This window comes from Loxodonta africana, chromosome X, assembly GCF_030014295.1.
Source record: "Loxodonta africana isolate mLoxAfr1 chromosome X, mLoxAfr1.hap2, whole genome shotgun sequence".
NCBI classification, from domain to species: Eukaryota; Metazoa; Chordata; class Mammalia; order Proboscidea; family Elephantidae; genus Loxodonta; species Loxodonta africana.
The window spans coordinates 121,233,170-121,252,020 of NC_087369.1; the positions used below are offsets into that span (position 1 = coordinate 121,233,170).

The 18,851-nt window shown below is 40.9% G+C and overlaps 1 protein-coding gene across 2 annotated transcripts in view; it reads right to left on the bottom strand.

Annotated features, from left to right (window-relative positions):
* Positions 1-684: 684 nt before the first annotated feature.
* TRMT2B (tRNA methyltransferase 2 homolog B) overlaps positions 685-18,851 on the bottom strand; it is a 49,480-nt gene continuing 31,313 nt past the window's right edge. Inside the window, exons 6-12 of one of the 2 annotated variants that reach the window (XM_023541162.2) lie at positions 18,494-18,640; positions 16,893-16,987; positions 16,316-16,530; positions 16,044-16,145; positions 14,284-14,403; positions 13,953-14,052; positions 685-1,626 (exon numbers count right to left, since the gene is read on the bottom strand). In XM_023541162.2, coding sequence (XP_023396930.1) covers positions 1,500-1,626; positions 13,953-14,052; positions 14,284-14,403; positions 16,044-16,145; positions 16,316-16,530; positions 16,893-16,987; positions 18,494-18,640 — 906 coding nt within the window. In that variant the 3' untranslated portion in view covers positions 685-1,499. The remainder of the gene's footprint in view (positions 1,627-13,952; positions 14,053-14,283; positions 14,404-16,043; positions 16,146-16,315; positions 16,531-16,892; positions 16,988-18,493; positions 18,641-18,851) is intronic. The other variant, XM_010601391.3, reaches the window with a different exon arrangement.

Below are 18,851 nucleotides of genomic sequence, written 5' to 3' on the forward strand. Positions count from 1 at the left end.
AACACTTATTATATTAAACAATTTCCTTCTAGTCTTTTTAAAATGGATATTCATCTAGTAGCTTTAACAGACATATTTTTCTAAGAAGGAGGCTTCTCTAAAAGTATTTAGGATTGAGAAAAATTAAAAATACTAGTTAAACTGATATTTTATAAATCAGACAATGCTTCCTGAGTTACATGACCTTAGGCTATTAAGAGGTTGAAAGCATAATCTAAATTGTCAGGCAAGTATCCAAGAACAACTCTAGAATTGAACAGATCATAGACTAGAGAATGTTGATATGCAGTCAGTTTCAATATCCAGGTTATCATAATATATACTGGGTCCTTATGGGATTCTAGAGCTTTTGCCTCCATACTACACAGCACAATTGTAGGTTATTTAGTCTCTTCTATGAAGATCTTTCCCATAGGGTCTCTCCTAAGACCGATTCTCCCTCCATGGAGACGCGATTGGTGCTATTGCTCCAGGAGGTAACCACATTTTAAAAAGCATTCTAGAAGGCCCAAAGCCTAGGAAACTCAAAGGCGTGAATCTCTACTAATGATCGCTCAGTCGCCCTGCAATCACTTCATAGCTTACTCTATTTTAAAAAACTAGACTTAATTTAAAAAATATATTTGTTGAAAATCTTTAAACCTTAAACCAAAAATATCCTCTGAAGTTTTCTTAAAACCAAATAAGAATTTAGCTGATCTAGTAAAGAATGTCTGCCTTGAGCACTGTGCTCTTTCAAGAACCATCCATATGGGACCAAAGTGACAACAGCAACCGGAAGGATTAGATAGGAACCTTAGGGGGCAGTGAGTTTATATTAATGGGGGAGAAACAACTCAGAAAAGGAGGGTGAGAATGGTCACAGAACTCGAAGAATATAATCAATGTCACTAAATGGTACATGAAGAAACTGTTGAATTGATACATGTTTTGCTATGTATATTCATTCGACAACAACAAAATAAAGAAATTTAAGTATATATATATTTATTGAAAGAATCAATAGAAGAAAATAAACCCTGCTTGTTATTTTTTTAAGCTAGACTTCTTTCTAGTTCTAATCCTTGACTACTTCATGAACTCAGAAGTCTTAAAAACGTAGCAAGCAAAATCTCATAGCAAGTGCAGAGACCTGAGTTAATATGAAATTATTACCAACTGCTGAGAAAAGCTCAGTTGTCACCATATCATAGACAGAGACTATAAGCTAGGACCAAGGGAGCCATGATAGGCTGACAGCAAAAGGAAGGAACAGTCCAGATCCAAGGCCAAGGAGTGAGGTGTGATGAAAACCAGGCAAACATGCATGACAGCAAAGAAACTTAAAGCTAAGGGCAAATCTGCCTCAGACTGGAGGCTCCTATATTCTTCCTGCCCACAATCCAAAGATTGTGCTCTCCAGTAATGGTCCCAGGGTCTGCACTGTAGCAATATGCCAAACCTGGAAGTTTCTGAAACTTCAGCTTTAACAAATAGCCTGCACTCTTCTAGGAGGCTGCTTATCGAGTGAAGAGGAGCACCAGCTCACAGTGTGCAGTGTGAGGAAACAAATCCACAGGTATAGCTTCTCTCAGGACAAAAGGCTCTCCTAGGAGCTTCTTCTCAGAGTTGGGAGGACAGCATAGCCTGTGGACAAAGATCATAATATCAGTTCCTAGAAACAAAAGGAGAACATACAGAACACAAATTTCTTAAACTTTAAGCCCTTCCTCTGGGCTCCCACAGCCCTGTGTTTCTCTTCTTATGTGCTGTCAAGTTGATTCCAACTCAACAGTGACGCTACAGGACAGAGAAGAACTGCCCCATAAGGTTTCCAAGGCTGTAATCTTTATGGAAGCAGACTGCCACATCTTCTACCAGGGAGCAGCTGGTGGGTTTGAACTACCAGCCTTTTGGTTAGCAGCTGAGATGTTTAACCATTGCACCACCAGGGCTCCCTCTTTATAGTAGCATTTATTATATCTAACGTAACTACATTTTTTTTTAGTCCCTAGTGGCACAAACAGTTAAGTGCTCGACTACTAGCCGTTCGAACCCACCCAGAGGCACCTGGGAAGGCAGGCCTGACAATGTGCTTCCGAAAGGTCACAGCTTTGAAACCCCTATGGAGTAGCTCTACTCTGTATACATGGGGGTTGCCATGAGTTGGGATTGACTCCATGGCAACTAACAACAACAGCAGCCTGTTTTTTTAACCATCTTCCTCACTGTAGTATAATCTTTACGAGGGTAAAAACGAGGCAAAACTGCATATTATTTTATCTTTGTGTTCCTAATGTGTGATATAGAGTAGAGGATCAATATATATTTGGTGAGTGGAGTGAGGGACTCAGGTCATAGACTTTTCTGTATACCTCACAATGATTTGCACATAATAACCCTAAACCTAGCCCCTTGCTGTCTAGTCAATTCTGACTCATAGTGACCCAAAAGGACAGAACACAACTGCCCCACAGGGTTTCCAATGAGCTGCTGGGGGATTCCAAGTGCCGACCTTTTGGTTAGCAGCCAAGTTCTTAACCACTGCCCCACCAGGGCCCCTTTGCACACAATAACCCAGTGCCATAGGTAATTAATAAATATTTACTGAATTAAACTTATTCTATTGGATTTTTTCAAAGTAAATTACATTTTTCCCCTTATTTCAAAGGCTCATTACAGAAAAACCAGAAAATACAGTCAAGCAAAAATGAGAACAACAACAAAAAAATCTCACCATTCAGAGAAGGCTCACTGCTGCTAACTTTTCAGGATATATATTTCCAAGTGCATATATTTACACTGTTTAAAAAGTGGAATCACACTGTACATATCGTACATACTGCTTTACAACCAGTTTCTTCAATTAATAAAACATCATGAACATCTCTCCATAAAGATATGTCTGTAAAGCTGCCTCATTTTTATTGGCTATGAGTGGGAATTGACTCAACAGCAATGGGTTTGGTTTGGTTTTTTTATATGGTATTCAAGGAGCCCTGGTGGTGTAGTAGTTACAGTGCTCAGCTGCTAACTGAGAGGTCAGTGATTCAAATCCATCAGTCACTCCACAAGAGAAAGATGTGGCAACCTACTTCCATAAAGATTTCAGCCTTTAAAACCCTATGGGGCAGTTCTACTCTGTTCTATAGGGTCGTTATGAGTCAGAATCGATTCAAGGACAATGGGTTTGGTTTGGGTTATATGGTATTTCATTAAATGAATGTAGCATTATTTATCCAATTCCTTACAATTAGAAATTTAAGTTGTTTTGAAATTTTTGCTATTTCACACAGCCCCTCCATGAATATTGTCATAGTTATATCTTTGCACACTTTCTTAGTTATTTAGAGGAAGTACTGAATTAAAGGCCTTATATTTTTTTAAGACCCTAAGATATGTACCAGTAAGCTAAAAAGGTTATACCAATTTACACTCAAACCAGTGAAGTAAAAGAGTACTTATTATTCCCTGGGTAAAACTGAATAGTATAAATAGCACTACCCCATTAAAACCAGAAATAAGACAAAGATATCCACTATCACTGCTACGATGGACCATTTTCCTATCCAATGCAAAAAGAAAGGAATAAGTTTTGAAGAAGAGGGACAAAATTTTTATATGGAGAGCATATGATCACCTATCAAGAAATGCAAGAGAATCAACTACAAATGAATAAAACCTATAAAAGAGTATAAGGTAGCTGGACAAAAGGTCAGCAATAAAGTGTCATGAAAAAGATCCTATTCATAACAACGAACACTTTAAAATATTTTGTACAAACATAAACATCTATAGTGAAAACAAAACTATATAGCTTTGGAGAATTACCTAAGAAAAGACTAGAGTACGTTCTTCCGCAAATAATGTACCCACTTAAATGACACACCCACGCATATGATGAAATTAAGTAAAACGGTTCTGGCATAGCTCGCCCATGCCTATATTGTGCATGTCTCGTGACATTTCCAGAAGTGAATTTTGGCCCCATTCACCCGTCCTCCCATATTACATGTAAATGATTATCGTTCTGTTCATTTTCTTTAATCTCCTGCTTAGGTGTTGCAGTGTAATGGATTGCTTTTGTGTGGCCTTTCTTGCCATGGTCTTGTAACTGCCACCCAGGTGATTGGGCGGGACTGTGCAGATAGGGTAATTGTAGCTTACCAAGGGGATTGGGTCGGTTTTGCCATTCGGCTTGAAATAAACCATCCCAGAGGCAGGAAAGAGAGAATCCCACCGCCACCAAGGAAGAAGAGCCAGGAACCAGCATGTCCTTTGGACCTGGGATCCCTGCGCTGAGAAGCTCCTGGACCCAGGAGATAGAGAGCTGAAGACAGTGAGAAGCAGTGGCAGGAGACACCCAGCAGCAGGAGACGGTGCAATGGGCTTCCCAGCCCATGGAGAGAGAAAGCTGAGTGCCTTTGGGCAGAGGCCGAAGGCCAGGGAGAGGTGTGCCTGCGAGCACAGCTGGGGAAAGGCTGTCCTGATGAAAGAACTGTACCGAGTGTCCCTGATCCTGAATTGTAATTGTTAATTCCCTTATAATAAACCCCATAACTGTGAAAATGGTCTTTGAGTTCTATGTGGCCATTGTAATGAATTGTCGAACTCATCAGAGAAATAAAGACAGGAGGGGCAGTTGGTGTCAGAGTTGGTAAAGATGGTGGAGAGAGAAGGCACATCTAACCTCCGCCTCATGGGAATCAGCCTGGGGCTATTGGTCTTCATTCTCCTTTCCCTTTGTGAAGTTACAGGAGGTCAGACACCACCTCATTTTCACATGTGTATAAAAATAGTCTGAAAAGTTACTTCTGTAGTTCTTCATACATTCATACTCTTTGTTTTCAACATGGCATCTTACTGTTCCATTCACAAGAATTATAATGATATTTTATCAGGAAATTACAAAAGTTAAATTTTGTATAACACTTTTGATATATAGGTAAATACATCTGAGTTAAATTTCAAGTAATATAAAATCAACACTTACCTTAAGTGAAGTTTCTATGTGATCAGAAATAGAAATTAAAGTCAGCAACATGTAAAAAAAAATTGCAGGGACCATCGTCTCAAGGAATATCTAGCTCAATTGGTATAACATAGTTTCTAAAGAAAATGTTCTACGTTCCACTTTAGTGAGTAATGTCTAGGCTCTTAAAGGCTTGTGAGCAGTCATCTTAGATACTCCACTAGTCTCACCCTGTCAGGAGCAAGGGAGAATGAAGGAAACTAAAGATACAAGGGAAAGATTAGTTCAAAGGACTAAGGGACCTCAACTACCACAGCCTCCACCAGACTGAGTCCAGTATAATCAGACAGTGCCCAGCTCCCACTGCTGACTGCTCTGACAGGGATCACAATAGAGGGTTCCGGACAGAGCTGAAGAAAAATGTAGAACAAAATTCTAACTCACAAAAAAAGACCAGGCTTGCTGGCCTGACAAAGACTGGAGAAACCCCAAGAGTATGGCCCCCGGATACCCTTTCAGCTCAGCAACGAAGTCACTCCTGAGGTTTACCCTTCAGCCAAAGATTAGACAGGCCCATAAAACAAAACGAGACTAAAGGGGCACAACAGCCCAGGAGCAAGGACTAGATGGCAGGAGGGGACAGGAAAGCTGGTAATGGGGAACCCAAGGTGGAGAAGGGAGGGTGTTGATGTGTCGTGGGGTTAGTAGCCAATATCACAAAACAATATGTGTACTGTTTAATGAGAAGCTAGTTTGTTCTATAAACCTTCATCTAAAGTACAATAATTAAAAAAAAACGGCATATGAAAACAATGTGCAGGACAGTTGCATGGCTGGCAAAAAAACAGGTAATGCACATGTTATTTGAGAAAAAAAAATACGGTAATTGAAGAAACAGACCACATACCTGGATGGAAAAAAATACTGTAAAGATCTCAATTCTCCCTAAATGAATTAATAAATTCAGTGCACTTCCAGTCACAATCCCAAAAAGATATTTCTGGTAGGTTGATTCTAGAGTTCTTCTATAAAATACATGAAAATTTTAAGAGCATATATCCTTTGGCCGAGCAATTCCACATCAGGAATTCATCTAATATACTATATGCTGTCACATACATTTATCTATTACATATAGACATACTTGGCACACACGTGCATCAATGTATGCACAAGGATATTCACTGTAACATTGTCTGTAGCAACAGAGGAGAAACAACCTTAATGTCCATTAGCAGGAGACTAGTTAAAATAAAGTACGGTATATTTATATAAGCTAAAAATATACAGTCTATTTAAAAAATTAAGTAGACTTACATGTATTGATGTAGATGCTACATCATTGTAGAACAATCTCTAAAATCTATCGGTGCAAGAAAAAGCATGGTATAGTACAGAGTTCATAGTATGCAACTATTTGTTTAAAAAGAAAGGAGGGAGAGATGGTAATGTATACACACGCGCACGTGCGCACACACGCACAACTGTAGTCACAAAATATCTCTTAGTAGGCTAAACAAGAAAATGGTGAAACTGGTGACATCTGAAGGACTAGAGGTCAAGAGTAGGAAAGAGACCCATTTTTCACGGTATACCCTTTACATTATTTGAATATTTTTTCACCATATGCACATGCTATCGATTTAAAATTTGTCTTACCTTTGTGAGGCCATATTTATTGTTCTACTCAGTGTGAGTGCTAACGGAATCCTAGGTTTATTATTTTTTTTTTTATTGTATGCAGCAAAGTCTCCTTCCCATCCCTGACTCACCTCTGTCCAGTTCTCCCCTACTATAGGTAACTGCAAGGAGCCTCGATAGTGGAGTGGGGTTAAGTACTCGGCTGCTAATCGAAAGGTCAGTGGTTCAAACTCACCAGCAGCTCTGGGGGAGAAAGATGTTGCGGTCTGTTTCTATAAAGATTACAGCCTTGGAAACCCTGTGGGGCAGTTCTACTCTGTCCTATAGGGTTGCTACGAGTCGGAATCAACTCAATGGCAGTGGGTTGGATTTTGGGTTTTTTATAGGTAATTGCTATAGTTTCTTGTGTAACTCCTTTGGACCCAGGGTCCCTAAACTGAGAGCCTCCTAGACCCAGGGGAAGATTGATGCCAAGACACATGTAGATCTCCAAGGAACACCAGGCCCACAGATGTTAAAAGGAGACAAGAACCTTCCCCCAGAGCCGGCACAGAGAAAAAGCCTTCCCCTAGAGCTGGTGCCCTGAATTCAGACTTCTAGCCACCTAAACTGTAAGAGAATAAATTTCTGTTTGTCAAAGCCATCCACTTGTGGTATTTCTGTTACAGCAGCACTAGATAACTGCTATGGATTGAATTCTGTTGCCCAAAAATGTGTGTCAACTTGGCTAGGCCATGATTCCCAGTACTGTGTAATTGTCTACCATTTTGTCATCTGATGTGACTTTCCTATGTGTTGTAAATCCTATCTATATGACGTTAATGAGGCAGGATTAGAGGCAGTTAAGTTAATGAGGCAGGACACAATCTACAAGATTAGGTTGTATCTTGAGCCAATCTCTTGAGATAAAAAAGAGAAGTAAGCAGAGAGACAGGGGGACTTCCTACCACCAAGAATGAAGAACCAAGAATGGAGCGTGTCCTTTGGACCTGGGGTCCCTGCACTGAGAAGCTCCTAGACCAGGGGAAGACTGATGACAAGGACCTTCCCTCAGAGCCAACAGAGAGAGAAAGCCTTCCCCTGGAGCCGGCACACTGAAATTGGGCTTTTAGCCTTCTAGACTGTGAGAGAATAAATTTTTCTCTGTTAAAGCCATCCATTTGTTATAGCAGTACTAGATAACTAAGACAAAAATTTGGTACCGGGCGTGGGGTGCTGCTCTTACAGATACCTAAAACGTGGAAGTTGCTTTGGAACTGGGTAATGGATAGAGGCTGGAATAGTTTTAAGGTACCTGACAGTAAAGTCTATCCAGACAGTAAAGTCTAGATTGCCTTGAAGAGACCATTGGTGGAATTACAGATGTCAAAGGCAATTCTGGTGAGGGCTCAGAAGGAAGTAAGGAGAGCTGTAACAAGAGAGACAGCGCAGATGGCGAGAAGCAGGGGCAGAGAAGAGGCGGCAGCAGAACCAGGAGGCTGGTGCAAAATGGTACAGGAACTGACCTATAGAGCAAGATAGTTGAGTGGCTTTGAGCAGGAGGCTTCCTGGCAGAGTAGGGTGCCCTCAGGCACTTGTCAAAGGAGCTAGGCTTGCCAACCCACAGAGCAAGAGGAGCTGAGTACCTTTAGGCTGAGGCTTACTGGTGGAATGGGGCACCTCTGAGAATTTACTGGTATAGCTAAACACCTTTGTAACACTTGTCCAAGCAGGGCAGAGGCCAGGCTGGCCCAAGAGGCCCAAGGGGCCAAAGGGCCAAGAGGCCAAGGAAACAGAAGCTGAAGAGACCAGGAGCACAGGAAGCAGAGCTGCCTCAGTCTGGAAGGGTAGGACCATGACCTCTGGGATCTCAAAGGGTGGAACCATGGCCTCTGGGTTTCAAAGGGTTGGGGCCACAGCCTGCCTCCCAGGTTTCAAAGAGTCAAATTTTCACCAAACCGGTTCCTGAGTGTGGGGCTGCCGTACACAAGTGCCAGGGGAATGGGGCTGGATCCACTGCCCAAAGCTGAGGGGTAGAGCTGCCTTGCCCAAGAGGCAGAAGAAAGGGGCCTGCCGGGCTGAAAGAGTGGGGTGGCCACTCAGATGGACTGGGAAAATGGGGCTGCCCAAAGCCGAGGGGGCAGAGACTAGAGAGTGCTGGGTCTGGAAGGCGGAGCTGAAGCCCAAGGCTGAGGGGCCTCCACCAAGAATTCAGAGAACATGGCCAACACCTAAAATCTGGAGACCAGGGCCACTGCCTAGGTGGTCTCAGAGAACAAAAGATTATTTTCAAGCTTTGAGAGCTAACACAAATTGCTCTGCAAGTTTTGGACTTGTTTGATGCCCATTATCCTTTCTTTCTCTTCAATTTCTCCCTTTTGTAGTGGTAATGTCTACCTTGTGCCTGTTCTACCACTGTACTTTGGAGACAGATAACTTGTCTAGATTTCACAGGTTCACAGATGAAGAGGAATTTTGCCCCAGGATGAATTTGGACTTGGAGTTAATTTAAGACCCTTAGGATAATATGATGGAGTTAAAGTGTTTTACATGTGGCAAAGACATAAATTTTGGGGGTCCAAAGGGTAGAATGTCATGGCTTGAACTGTATCTCCCAAAAATATGTGTCAGCTTGGCTAGGCCATGATTCCTGGTATTGTATGGTTGTCCTTCATTTTGTGATCTGATATAATTGTCCTAGGTCTAACCTCTATGCCTACGGTTATGGTCCCATTTGGGAGTGAGCTGTCCATTATATTAATGAAGCAGGATTAAAAAGAATTAGGTTACGTTTCTTATGCTAATGAGACAGGATTAGGGTAGAATGCAACACCCTTACTCAGGTCAGAGTCCTGATCTGATCTAAGGGGAGTTTCCCTGGGGTGTGGCCTGTAATACCTTTTATCTTTCAAGAGATAAAAAGAGAGGGAAGCAAACAGACAGAGAGACCTGACTGCCACCAAGAAAAAAGAGCCCAGAGTGCATCGTGTCCTTTGGACCCAGGATCCCTGTGCCGAGAACCTCCTAGACCCAGGGGAAGATTGATGACAAGACACATGTAGATTTCCAAGGAACACCAAGCCCACAGATGTTGAAAGGAGACAAGGACCTCCCCCTAGAGCCAACAGAGAGAGAAAGTCTTCCCCTAGAAATGGAGCCCTAAATTCAGACTTCTAGCCTGAATAAATTTCTGTTTGTTAAAGCCATCCACTTGTAGTATTTCTGTAATAGCAGCACTGGATAACTAAAACAGTAACTTACTAGCCTCTTTTTGCATCTACAAGCAAATACAAATATATATTCCTCTTCTTGTCCTTTTTTTTTTACAAAGATATCTTCCTATTATATACACAGTTCTGAATCTTGCTATTTCTACTTAATAACATACCTCAGAACCAAAGCCACAAGCAACAAAAGAAAAAATTAGGTGTAGTAGACATCATCAAAATGAAAAACTTTGTGCAATGAAGGACATTATCAAGAAAGTGAAGACAACCCGCAGAATGGAAAAAATACTGGCCAATCATGATTCTGGTAAGGGACTGATTTTTCTTTTTATTATAAATGAAGAACACCAAGGTCACACGATAACTATGAGCCCAAGAGACAGAATGGGCCACATGAACCAGAGACTCACATCATCCTGAGACAGAAGAACTAGATGGTGCCTGGCCACAACCGATGACTGCCCTGACAGGGAGCACAACAGAGATCCCCTGAGGGAGCAAGAGATCAGTGGGATGCAGACCTCAAATTCTCATAAAAAGACCAGACTTAATGGTCTGACTGAGACTAAAGGAATCCCGGCAGTCATGGTCCCCAAACCTCCTGTTGGCCCAGGACAAGAACCATTCCCGAAGACAACTCATCAGACATGGAAGGGACTGGACAATGGGTTGGAGAGAGATGCTGATGAAGAGTGAGCTACTTGTATCAGGTGGACACTTGAGACTGTTGGCATCTCCTGTCTGGAGGAGAGATGGGAGGGTAGAGAGGGTTAGAAACTGGCAAAATTGTCATGAAAGGAGAGACTGGAAGAAGGGAGCGGGCTGACTCATTAGGGGGAGAGTAAGTGGGAGTATGGAGTAAGGTGTATATAAGCTTATATGTGACAGACTGACTTGATTTGTAAACTTTCACTTAAAGCACAATAAAAATTATTTTAAAAAATCATAAAAAGTAAAGGTAATGATATTTTAACTGGAAAAAATGAGCTATTATAACTGTATAATAAAAAGACAAATAACCTGATTAAAAATGGGAAAAGGACTTGAATAGACACCTCTCCAAGACAGATATACAAATGAACAATAAGCACATATAAAACTCAACACCAGACATTTCCTATCTGGAAGGGAGATGAGAGAGGGCAGAGGGGGTTAGAAGCTGGCGGAATGGACACAAAAAGAGAGAGTGGAGGGAAGGAGTGGGCTGTCTCATTAGGGGGAAAGCAGTTAGGAGTATATAGCAAGGTGTACATAAATTTTTGTACGAGAGACTGACTTGATTTGTAAACTTTCAATTAAAGCACAATAAAAATTAAAAAAAACTCAACACCATTAAACATTAAAAAACAAAACCACAATAAAATACCACATCATATGCACTAGGATGGCCATAATCAAAAAGGTAGACAATACAAGTTTTGGTGAGGATGTGGAAAAACTGGAATCCTCATACATTGCTGTTTGGATTATAAAATGGTGTAGCCACTTTGGAAAACAGTTCAGCAGTTCCTCAAGTGTTAAACATATAGTCCAAATGTCCATAAATTGATGAAGAGATGAACAAAATCTGGCATATCCATACAATAAATATCATTTGCCCATAAGAAGGAATGAAGTACTACTGATACATGCTACAACACAGATGAGCCCTGAAAACATTATTCTAAGTGAAAGAAAAGCCAAACCAAGCCTGTTGCCATCCAGTCAATTCCGACTCATAGCAACCCTGCAGGAGAGAGTAGAACTGTCCCATAGGGTTTCTAAGAAGCACTTGGGGGATTCGAACTGCCAGCCTTTTGGACAGCAGTTGTAGCTCTTAACCACTATGCCACCAGGGTTTCCAAGTGAAGGAAGCCTGTCACAAAGGACCACATATTGTATGAGTCCTTTTATATGAAATGTCCAGAATAAATAATCCATAGAGACAGAAAGTAGATTAGTGGTTGCCTAGGGCTAGGGTTGGGCTTGGAGGGAGATGACTCAGGAGTGCTGGGTATATTCCTGGGCTAATGAAAATGTTCTAAAATTAATCGTAATGATAAATACGTAGCCCTCTGAATATACTAAAAACCACTGAACTGTATACTTTAAACAGGTGAACGATATCTCAATAGAAATGTTTAAAAAATATCTCTAACTTTTGCATGATAAAAAGCACCGTAAGAAAAGACAGGAGACAAAACACAAACTAGAAAAAATTTACAGTTCATGTCACAAAGACTTTTCTCCATAATACGTTATATGACAAGCTCCTGGAAATTGAGAAGAAAAAAGCCAACAGCTCAATAGGAAAATGAGCAAAGGATATGAAAATGAATATTATAAATAAGCCATGAATAGATGCTCAATCTCTCTCATAATAATGGATATGCAAATTAAAACTATCCTGAGATACTATTTTTTTACATCTCAGGTTGACAAAAATTCAAGCTTGATACAACACTCTATTGGCAATACTATGGGGAATTATAAATTCTGAAAAATTACTGGTAAGAGTGTAAATTGGTACCATCCTTATGGAAGGAAATTTGGCCATATAGAGTAAAATCACAACTGCGTATATACCCAGTGATCCAATAATTCCATTTCCGCGACTTTATCCTACAAATATACTCACACACGTGTGAAATGACATATATATAAAGATATTTATTGCTACTTTGGAACAACAAAAGACGAAATATCCTAAATTTCCATTAGCAGGGAAAATTAGTGAAATTTACAGCTGGAAGGGTCAAGGTGCAAGAATAGCCAAAGAAATGAGGCTGTAAAAACATGGGGATCTGATGCTTTTTTGAGGGAGAAGGGGAAGCTCTTTAACAACTTTCTCAATTTATTCCATGGTTACTGGTCTGTTTAGGTTTTCCGTGCAGTTAATATTAGCCATTTGTATTTTCTTAGAAAATCACATTTCACTTGGTTTTTAAATATTATTTGGAGTTATAAAAATTACTTTCTTATACAGTAAAACCCGCAAAAGTCAGAACCTGTGTAAGGTGGAAACCTGTCAGAGAAGGAAAACTCAAATATTTTCCACTAAAACAAGTGACAGAAAAGTGGTAAGACTGCTCCCTGTCAAAAGCGGAAAACTTGAGAGACCCAGAAAAACAAGGCAGTCCTGTCAAGTTCTGGCTCTCACAGGTTTCACTATAATATTTTAAAATTCCTTTATATCTGTAGTTATGCTCTTTTGCTCATTTAAGACTATGTGTGATTTTTGGGGGGGAGGTTGCCCCTTTTTATTCTCAATTAGGTTTATTTTTCTATTTAATTTTCTTTTTCCAAAAACATGTACTTGTTTATTTGTCAAGTCTACAAGTTTTTTTGTTTAGTAATCCATTAATTTCTGGATTATTTTTTATCACTATGGATTTCTTCCTTCAGTTTCCCTTAGGTTATTGTTCTTTTTTAGCTCCTTGACTTGAAAGCTCAATTTATTTATTTTAAATTCTCACTTGTTTTATCCAAATATGTCATCTGCACTTTATACTTGCCTGTTATTTGAATGTTATTTTTAAAAATTGTATTATTTATGTTAAAAAGAGGGAGAAATTATAAAAAGAAAACATTTCAAAAATCAAAATCATTGACCATGGCCTGGACTAGAGTGAAGCAAGACGCACTCACCTTGGATACAAAATTTAAGGGGGTGTCAAAAAGCTCAGTAATCAAGATAAATAATACCTTGATCCAGTATTTTAGAAAATCAAACTGGCAAACCATAGCCCATGGGCCAGCTACTTGTTTTTGTAAATAAAGTTTTATTGGAACCAGGTCAGGGATTAGGGTGAGACAAGTGAGACAAGGTTTAGCAAGTATAGGAGTAGAGCCTGTCTTTATTTAAAACTTTAATATTTTGTTTATCATGGATTTTGGGGGGATCAATCTTTATTTTTTGGAAATACTGCATTAAAATTTTATTTTGATTACTGAGATTTTTTGGCAGTCTCTTAAATGTTGCACCCAAAGTGGGTGCCTTACTTGTCTCAACCTAATCCTGGCCCTATAACTAACTCTTACTGGTGGTGGCATAATACATTATTTTTATCTGTTTGTTTACAATTTTCTGCATTTTCCAAATATTGTACAGTGGGCGTGGATTACTTTGGTAACCACAAAAAAATAAGTAAATTAAAAAAGAAATCAAGACTCACTCAATGAAGTTCCTTGTGGCTTCACCATGAGGCTTGCAGGAAACAAATACTAGTGTGCTGATGGCCCTGCAGTTACGAATGGCTCTAACCACCTGATAATCTGAAGGAAGAAATACCTTGATATTAATATAATAAAACTATCATGGTCCTGGTCATGATGAACTCCCAAATGACCACCACTTAGGGTTTGTTATGAGTAGAGGAGAAGATGATGCAGGGCCAGCCCACTGAGAACACCCTTAGCATGGTGTGGGAATGAGGGACCAAAAGCTGGCAGACATCATGGGGAACACCCAACTAGCTCTGCAGTAGAGAAGCTATTTATTCTTACGCAATCCAGCCCGGGCTGGGTTCACCACAGCAACAATTAACTGCCCATCTTCCTTTGACTTAAGTAACTGGGGTAAAATCTTCTCTGCTTGACCAGCATAGAATTCACAGTTGGTGATGCCTGCAGGAGAGAAGGCCACATGACATAACTCAGGCTCAGCAGTAGGGGGAAAATCTTCAGCTTTATAGAAACATACACGAACTAGGGCTCTGCCATTTTCCCTTCGGATAGAGCATAAATCTGAACAACAACAATAAATGAAATGCTTTAGGACCTGCTTCATTTTTTCCAAAGCACTTTTCCTTGGAATGTCTCAGTAAGCCTTTGTGCTTGAGAAACTAGACAGTATTATTTTACAACTTAGAGACTCACACGGCACTTAAGTACCTATGTTGAGAACAGAACCTTGACTTTTACTCAACTGTTCTTTCTGTTCTATCAGAGGTTTTCACACAGTGCCTCAAGAGATGTCTGGAGGTGGAGTAGGGGGGACAAGAGGATCTGTTTTCTACATTGTAATCTGGCATGAGATTTTGCTTGAAGGAAGATTCTGTTGCTAAAAGTAGCTTGAAACCTATTGTAGCATGCTATGATGCTTCATGAGTCTAATGTCAAGAAGGTTCTTCTATATCGTTCAAAGTTTTATCTACTTCTGTTCCTACCAGCTAGGTTTGTTCCTTCCCTCTGTCTCTTTTTCTTGATTAAAAAAAAAAAGATTAGAGAACATCATTAGGCAAAAATTATCCTTTAAGGTCACCTTTTGGCTAAAAAACAGATTGGCTCATAAAATAAGGAATATCATCCGTGAGTGATGAGCACTTTAAAAAAATCATCAACAGGAGACCATATGGTCAAAAATTACTCCAAAGCAAAGATGAGAAGGTAAGTGGGCAGGGAAACAAGAGTACTGGAAATGGTACAACCAGAACGGAATGAAAACAGTGACACATTGTGAAAAATGTAACCAATATCACTGAATAATATGTGTAGCAATTATTAAGTGGGAACTTAATTTGCTGTGTAAAGTTTCACTTCAAACACAATAAATTAATTAAAAAAAAGAACAGAAAAAAAAGTCATTAGGACCTGTCATGGATTGAATTATGTTCCCCAAAAAATGTGTGTATCAACTTGGTTAGGCCATGATATCCAGTATTGTACGGTTGTCCTGCATTTTGTGATTGTAATTTTATGTTAAAGAGGATTAGGGTGGGATTGTAACACCACCCTTACTCAGGTCACCTTCCTGATCCAAGGTAAAGGGAGTTTCCCTGGGGTGTGGCCTGCACCACCTTCTATCTCTCAAAAGATAAGAGGAAAGGGAAGCAGAGAGATGAGGATCTCATACCACCAAGAAAGCAGCACCAGAAGCAGGGCACGTCCTTTGGACCGGGAGTCCTTGCGCCTGAGAATCTCCTCGACCGGGGAAAGATTGAGGACAAGGACCTTTCTCCAGGGCCGACAGAGAGAGAAAGCCTTCCCCTGGAGCTGACACCCTGAATTTGGACTTGTAACCTACTAGACTGTGAGAGAATAAATCTCTCTGTTAAAGCCATTCGCTTGTGGTATTTCTGTTGTAGCAGCAGTAGATGACTAAGACAGGACCTTTTACAGAAAACAATCAGGACCCAATTCTGACCACTTCAGAATCCCCTCCGTTCTTCACTACAGATAGGGGATAGATACCCTTTCCCACACAACTCTTTCCATAGCAAGGAACAAGTGCATCTCAATTTCTCCCCAGACTGTGAGCAGTGTACCATTGAAGGCTGCAGTCCACCTGGCATCCTCTACCGCCTGCTCCATCAACTCAATCCCGAGAACCTGGGAGGTATGTCGAGCCAGAGAGAGGCCGATCACACCTGGAGAAGCAAGACAGGATAAGGGAAGGGTATTTTAGGCATAATCCAACAGGGTTATGCCTGCACTACCATCGCCACCTCCCCCACTAAGCTGCAATGGCCCCATGTACTAGGTGGGCAGTGTTTGGGAGCTAAGCAGCACACAGATTCAGCTGTGGGCTGCCACTTGCCAGTGCCACAGCAGATGTCAAGGAGGATGGTGTTAGAGTTCACTCCACTCAGCTTTCCCACAATCCGATACAGCATCTCTGCACCAGCAGTGTTAACCTGGAAAAAGGCATCTGGAGAGATGCGGATTTTCAAGTCCAGGAGATCTTCAAAGATGTGGGGTTCCCCAAACAGGAGCTGGTAGGGGGACTGCTGATGGCTACAACGGGTCATGGTGCTGAAAAAAAAAAAGTATCTTGGGGGCAGAGCAGCTCACTGGTGCCTCTAGTGGTTGGTTGGAGGGGAGGGTTCCAGCATCTCAGGAGACAAAGCCTCCTTGCTATGACCCCCATCCTGCGCCCCACCCCCCACGCCCCCACCCCGGAAAGCTCTGCAGGAGCTCCCCTCTTAGGGATGGAGGTAATGCAGACACTCTCCAGTCTATATTCTGGTCTGGCTTCCCAGACCTGGCTGGGGTATGAGGGCCAGGAGCACTCAGCCCAGATCCTCAACTATCAGCAGCCGTACATTAGTAATCTACAAACCCAGAATATGACAGCCCTTGGCCTCCTACTTGCCATTTGGCTGTCCCAGGTTTACCTTTCCTGGAAGTAAAGTGATGTCAAGTCACAGTCTGCTCCTGGCCCTTTGGTGAAAAACTCCTTTACACTTTCCTTCTGGACACAGAGCTCCTCCTGTCCAGACCATGAAATCAGAAGTCAAGCAAAGACTCATCTCTGACAAATTGTCTCTCCAAACCCTACAGTAGTCAGCCCTGCAGTAGTCAGACAAGAGGGCACATTTCTCAACTCTTATTATAAATAACACTTAACACAAAGCAATGTTTTATAGGACCAAAAACAAGCTATTGCCACATCTCAGTGGAAGAACTGCTTTGCTTCTCTGCTTTTGACAAATCCTAAAAAAAAAAAAAAAAAATTTTTTTTTTTTTTTTTTTACAATATCTGTGGTACTTTCTCTGGCTGGAGCCTATTTAATAATTCTCTAAAGAAAGTGTGATGTGAGGATTGTGCTTCTTAGTTCAATCAGATACATGAGACCAAATGGGCTGCTCCTGTCCGGAGGCAACATGAGAAGGCAGGAAGAGACAGGAACTAGTTGAACGGACACAGGGAACCCAGGGTAAAAAGGGGGAGTGTGCTGTCACATTCTGGGGATTGGAACTAATGTCACAAAACAATATGTGCATAAATTTTTGTATGAAAAATTAACTTGAGCTGTAAACTTTCGCCTGAAGCACAATTTAAAAAAAAAAGAAGAGAGATGATTACAATGCAAAAAACAACAACAACAAAAAAGAAAGTGTAGAGCTATTCCTGTTCTAAGCAAGGAGCTAAACTAAGCTTTTGTGCCATCACGAAGAAGCAATAACCTTTTGGTTCCCTTCATACCTCTCCACTTCAAACATCCCAACCATCCACCAAAAAAAACACCACTTCATAAAGTGCAAGTCCTGGGAGAAAGGAAATAGGGAGGCACAGAAGAGAATGGGTACAGTAACTAAACCCCGTCTTTGAGTTCAGAACATTTTAAAATTCCTGCATCACTGCAGACAGCCTAACCATTAGTTTGACACAAGGATATATCACAATGAACCCTGCTGGGGCTATAGAGTTAAAAATACCAAAGGACCTGGTTCTAGTGCTAGCTTTGCTATTTGCTGGTCTTTAACCTTGGGTACTTTTGTGCCTCCATTTCCCCATCTGTAAAATGAGGGTTGACAATACCTCTCCTTCTCTCCCAAATTGGTTGAGATGATCAAATAAGTATAGGAATGTTTTATTGTGTTAATGTTTGAAAGCTCTAAGTGCATTACAAATGTAAGACATTATTTGGGTCATGAAATTCTGACTATATTCTAATCTCTATTGAATTGGTTTTTGGATCCAGGAAAGCACCTGCTAATTTTCATGGCAAAGTTCTTATGAAAATACTTAGACATCACCATGTGATAATTAATTTGATAAGCAAGCCACAATCTCTAGGCTTTGATTACGCCAGCGACATGCTTAAATAGCCACCTCCTTTTCCTCATCCCCAACCCCTCTCCCTGGCCTCCATTAATACTCTATAGAGGTATAGGTTCTGTTATCTGCCCTGAAACTTCCAAAAACCAGCTGCAGCATAGTAATAGTAAGGGTTGCTTCAGAAACTGACTCTTATGACCCTGTGAGTCTCACCTGACTTAATTTCTGGGGATGGAAAGTGATGATGGCCATCGTGTGCCCTTGGCTATTGGTGCGGACTGTGAGCTCACGCCAGTACCCACCTTCGTGAAACAGTAGGCAGGGCTCTACTGGGGACTGTCGAAGGAATACTTCATAGTACTAGGAAGAAAACAGTATTATTACAAATGCAAAATTAATAAGTCCCATAGCTGTTTATTCATGCTGGAAATGTATAATCCCTGCCTACAACCTTCTAGAGGGATACTATCCATTGTTTTCCAAACTGGAAACTCCATGAAGGCTTACAGTTGTATCCTTAGTCTGACACGTAATAAACCAAAACCAAACCTGTTGCCATCCAGTCGATTCC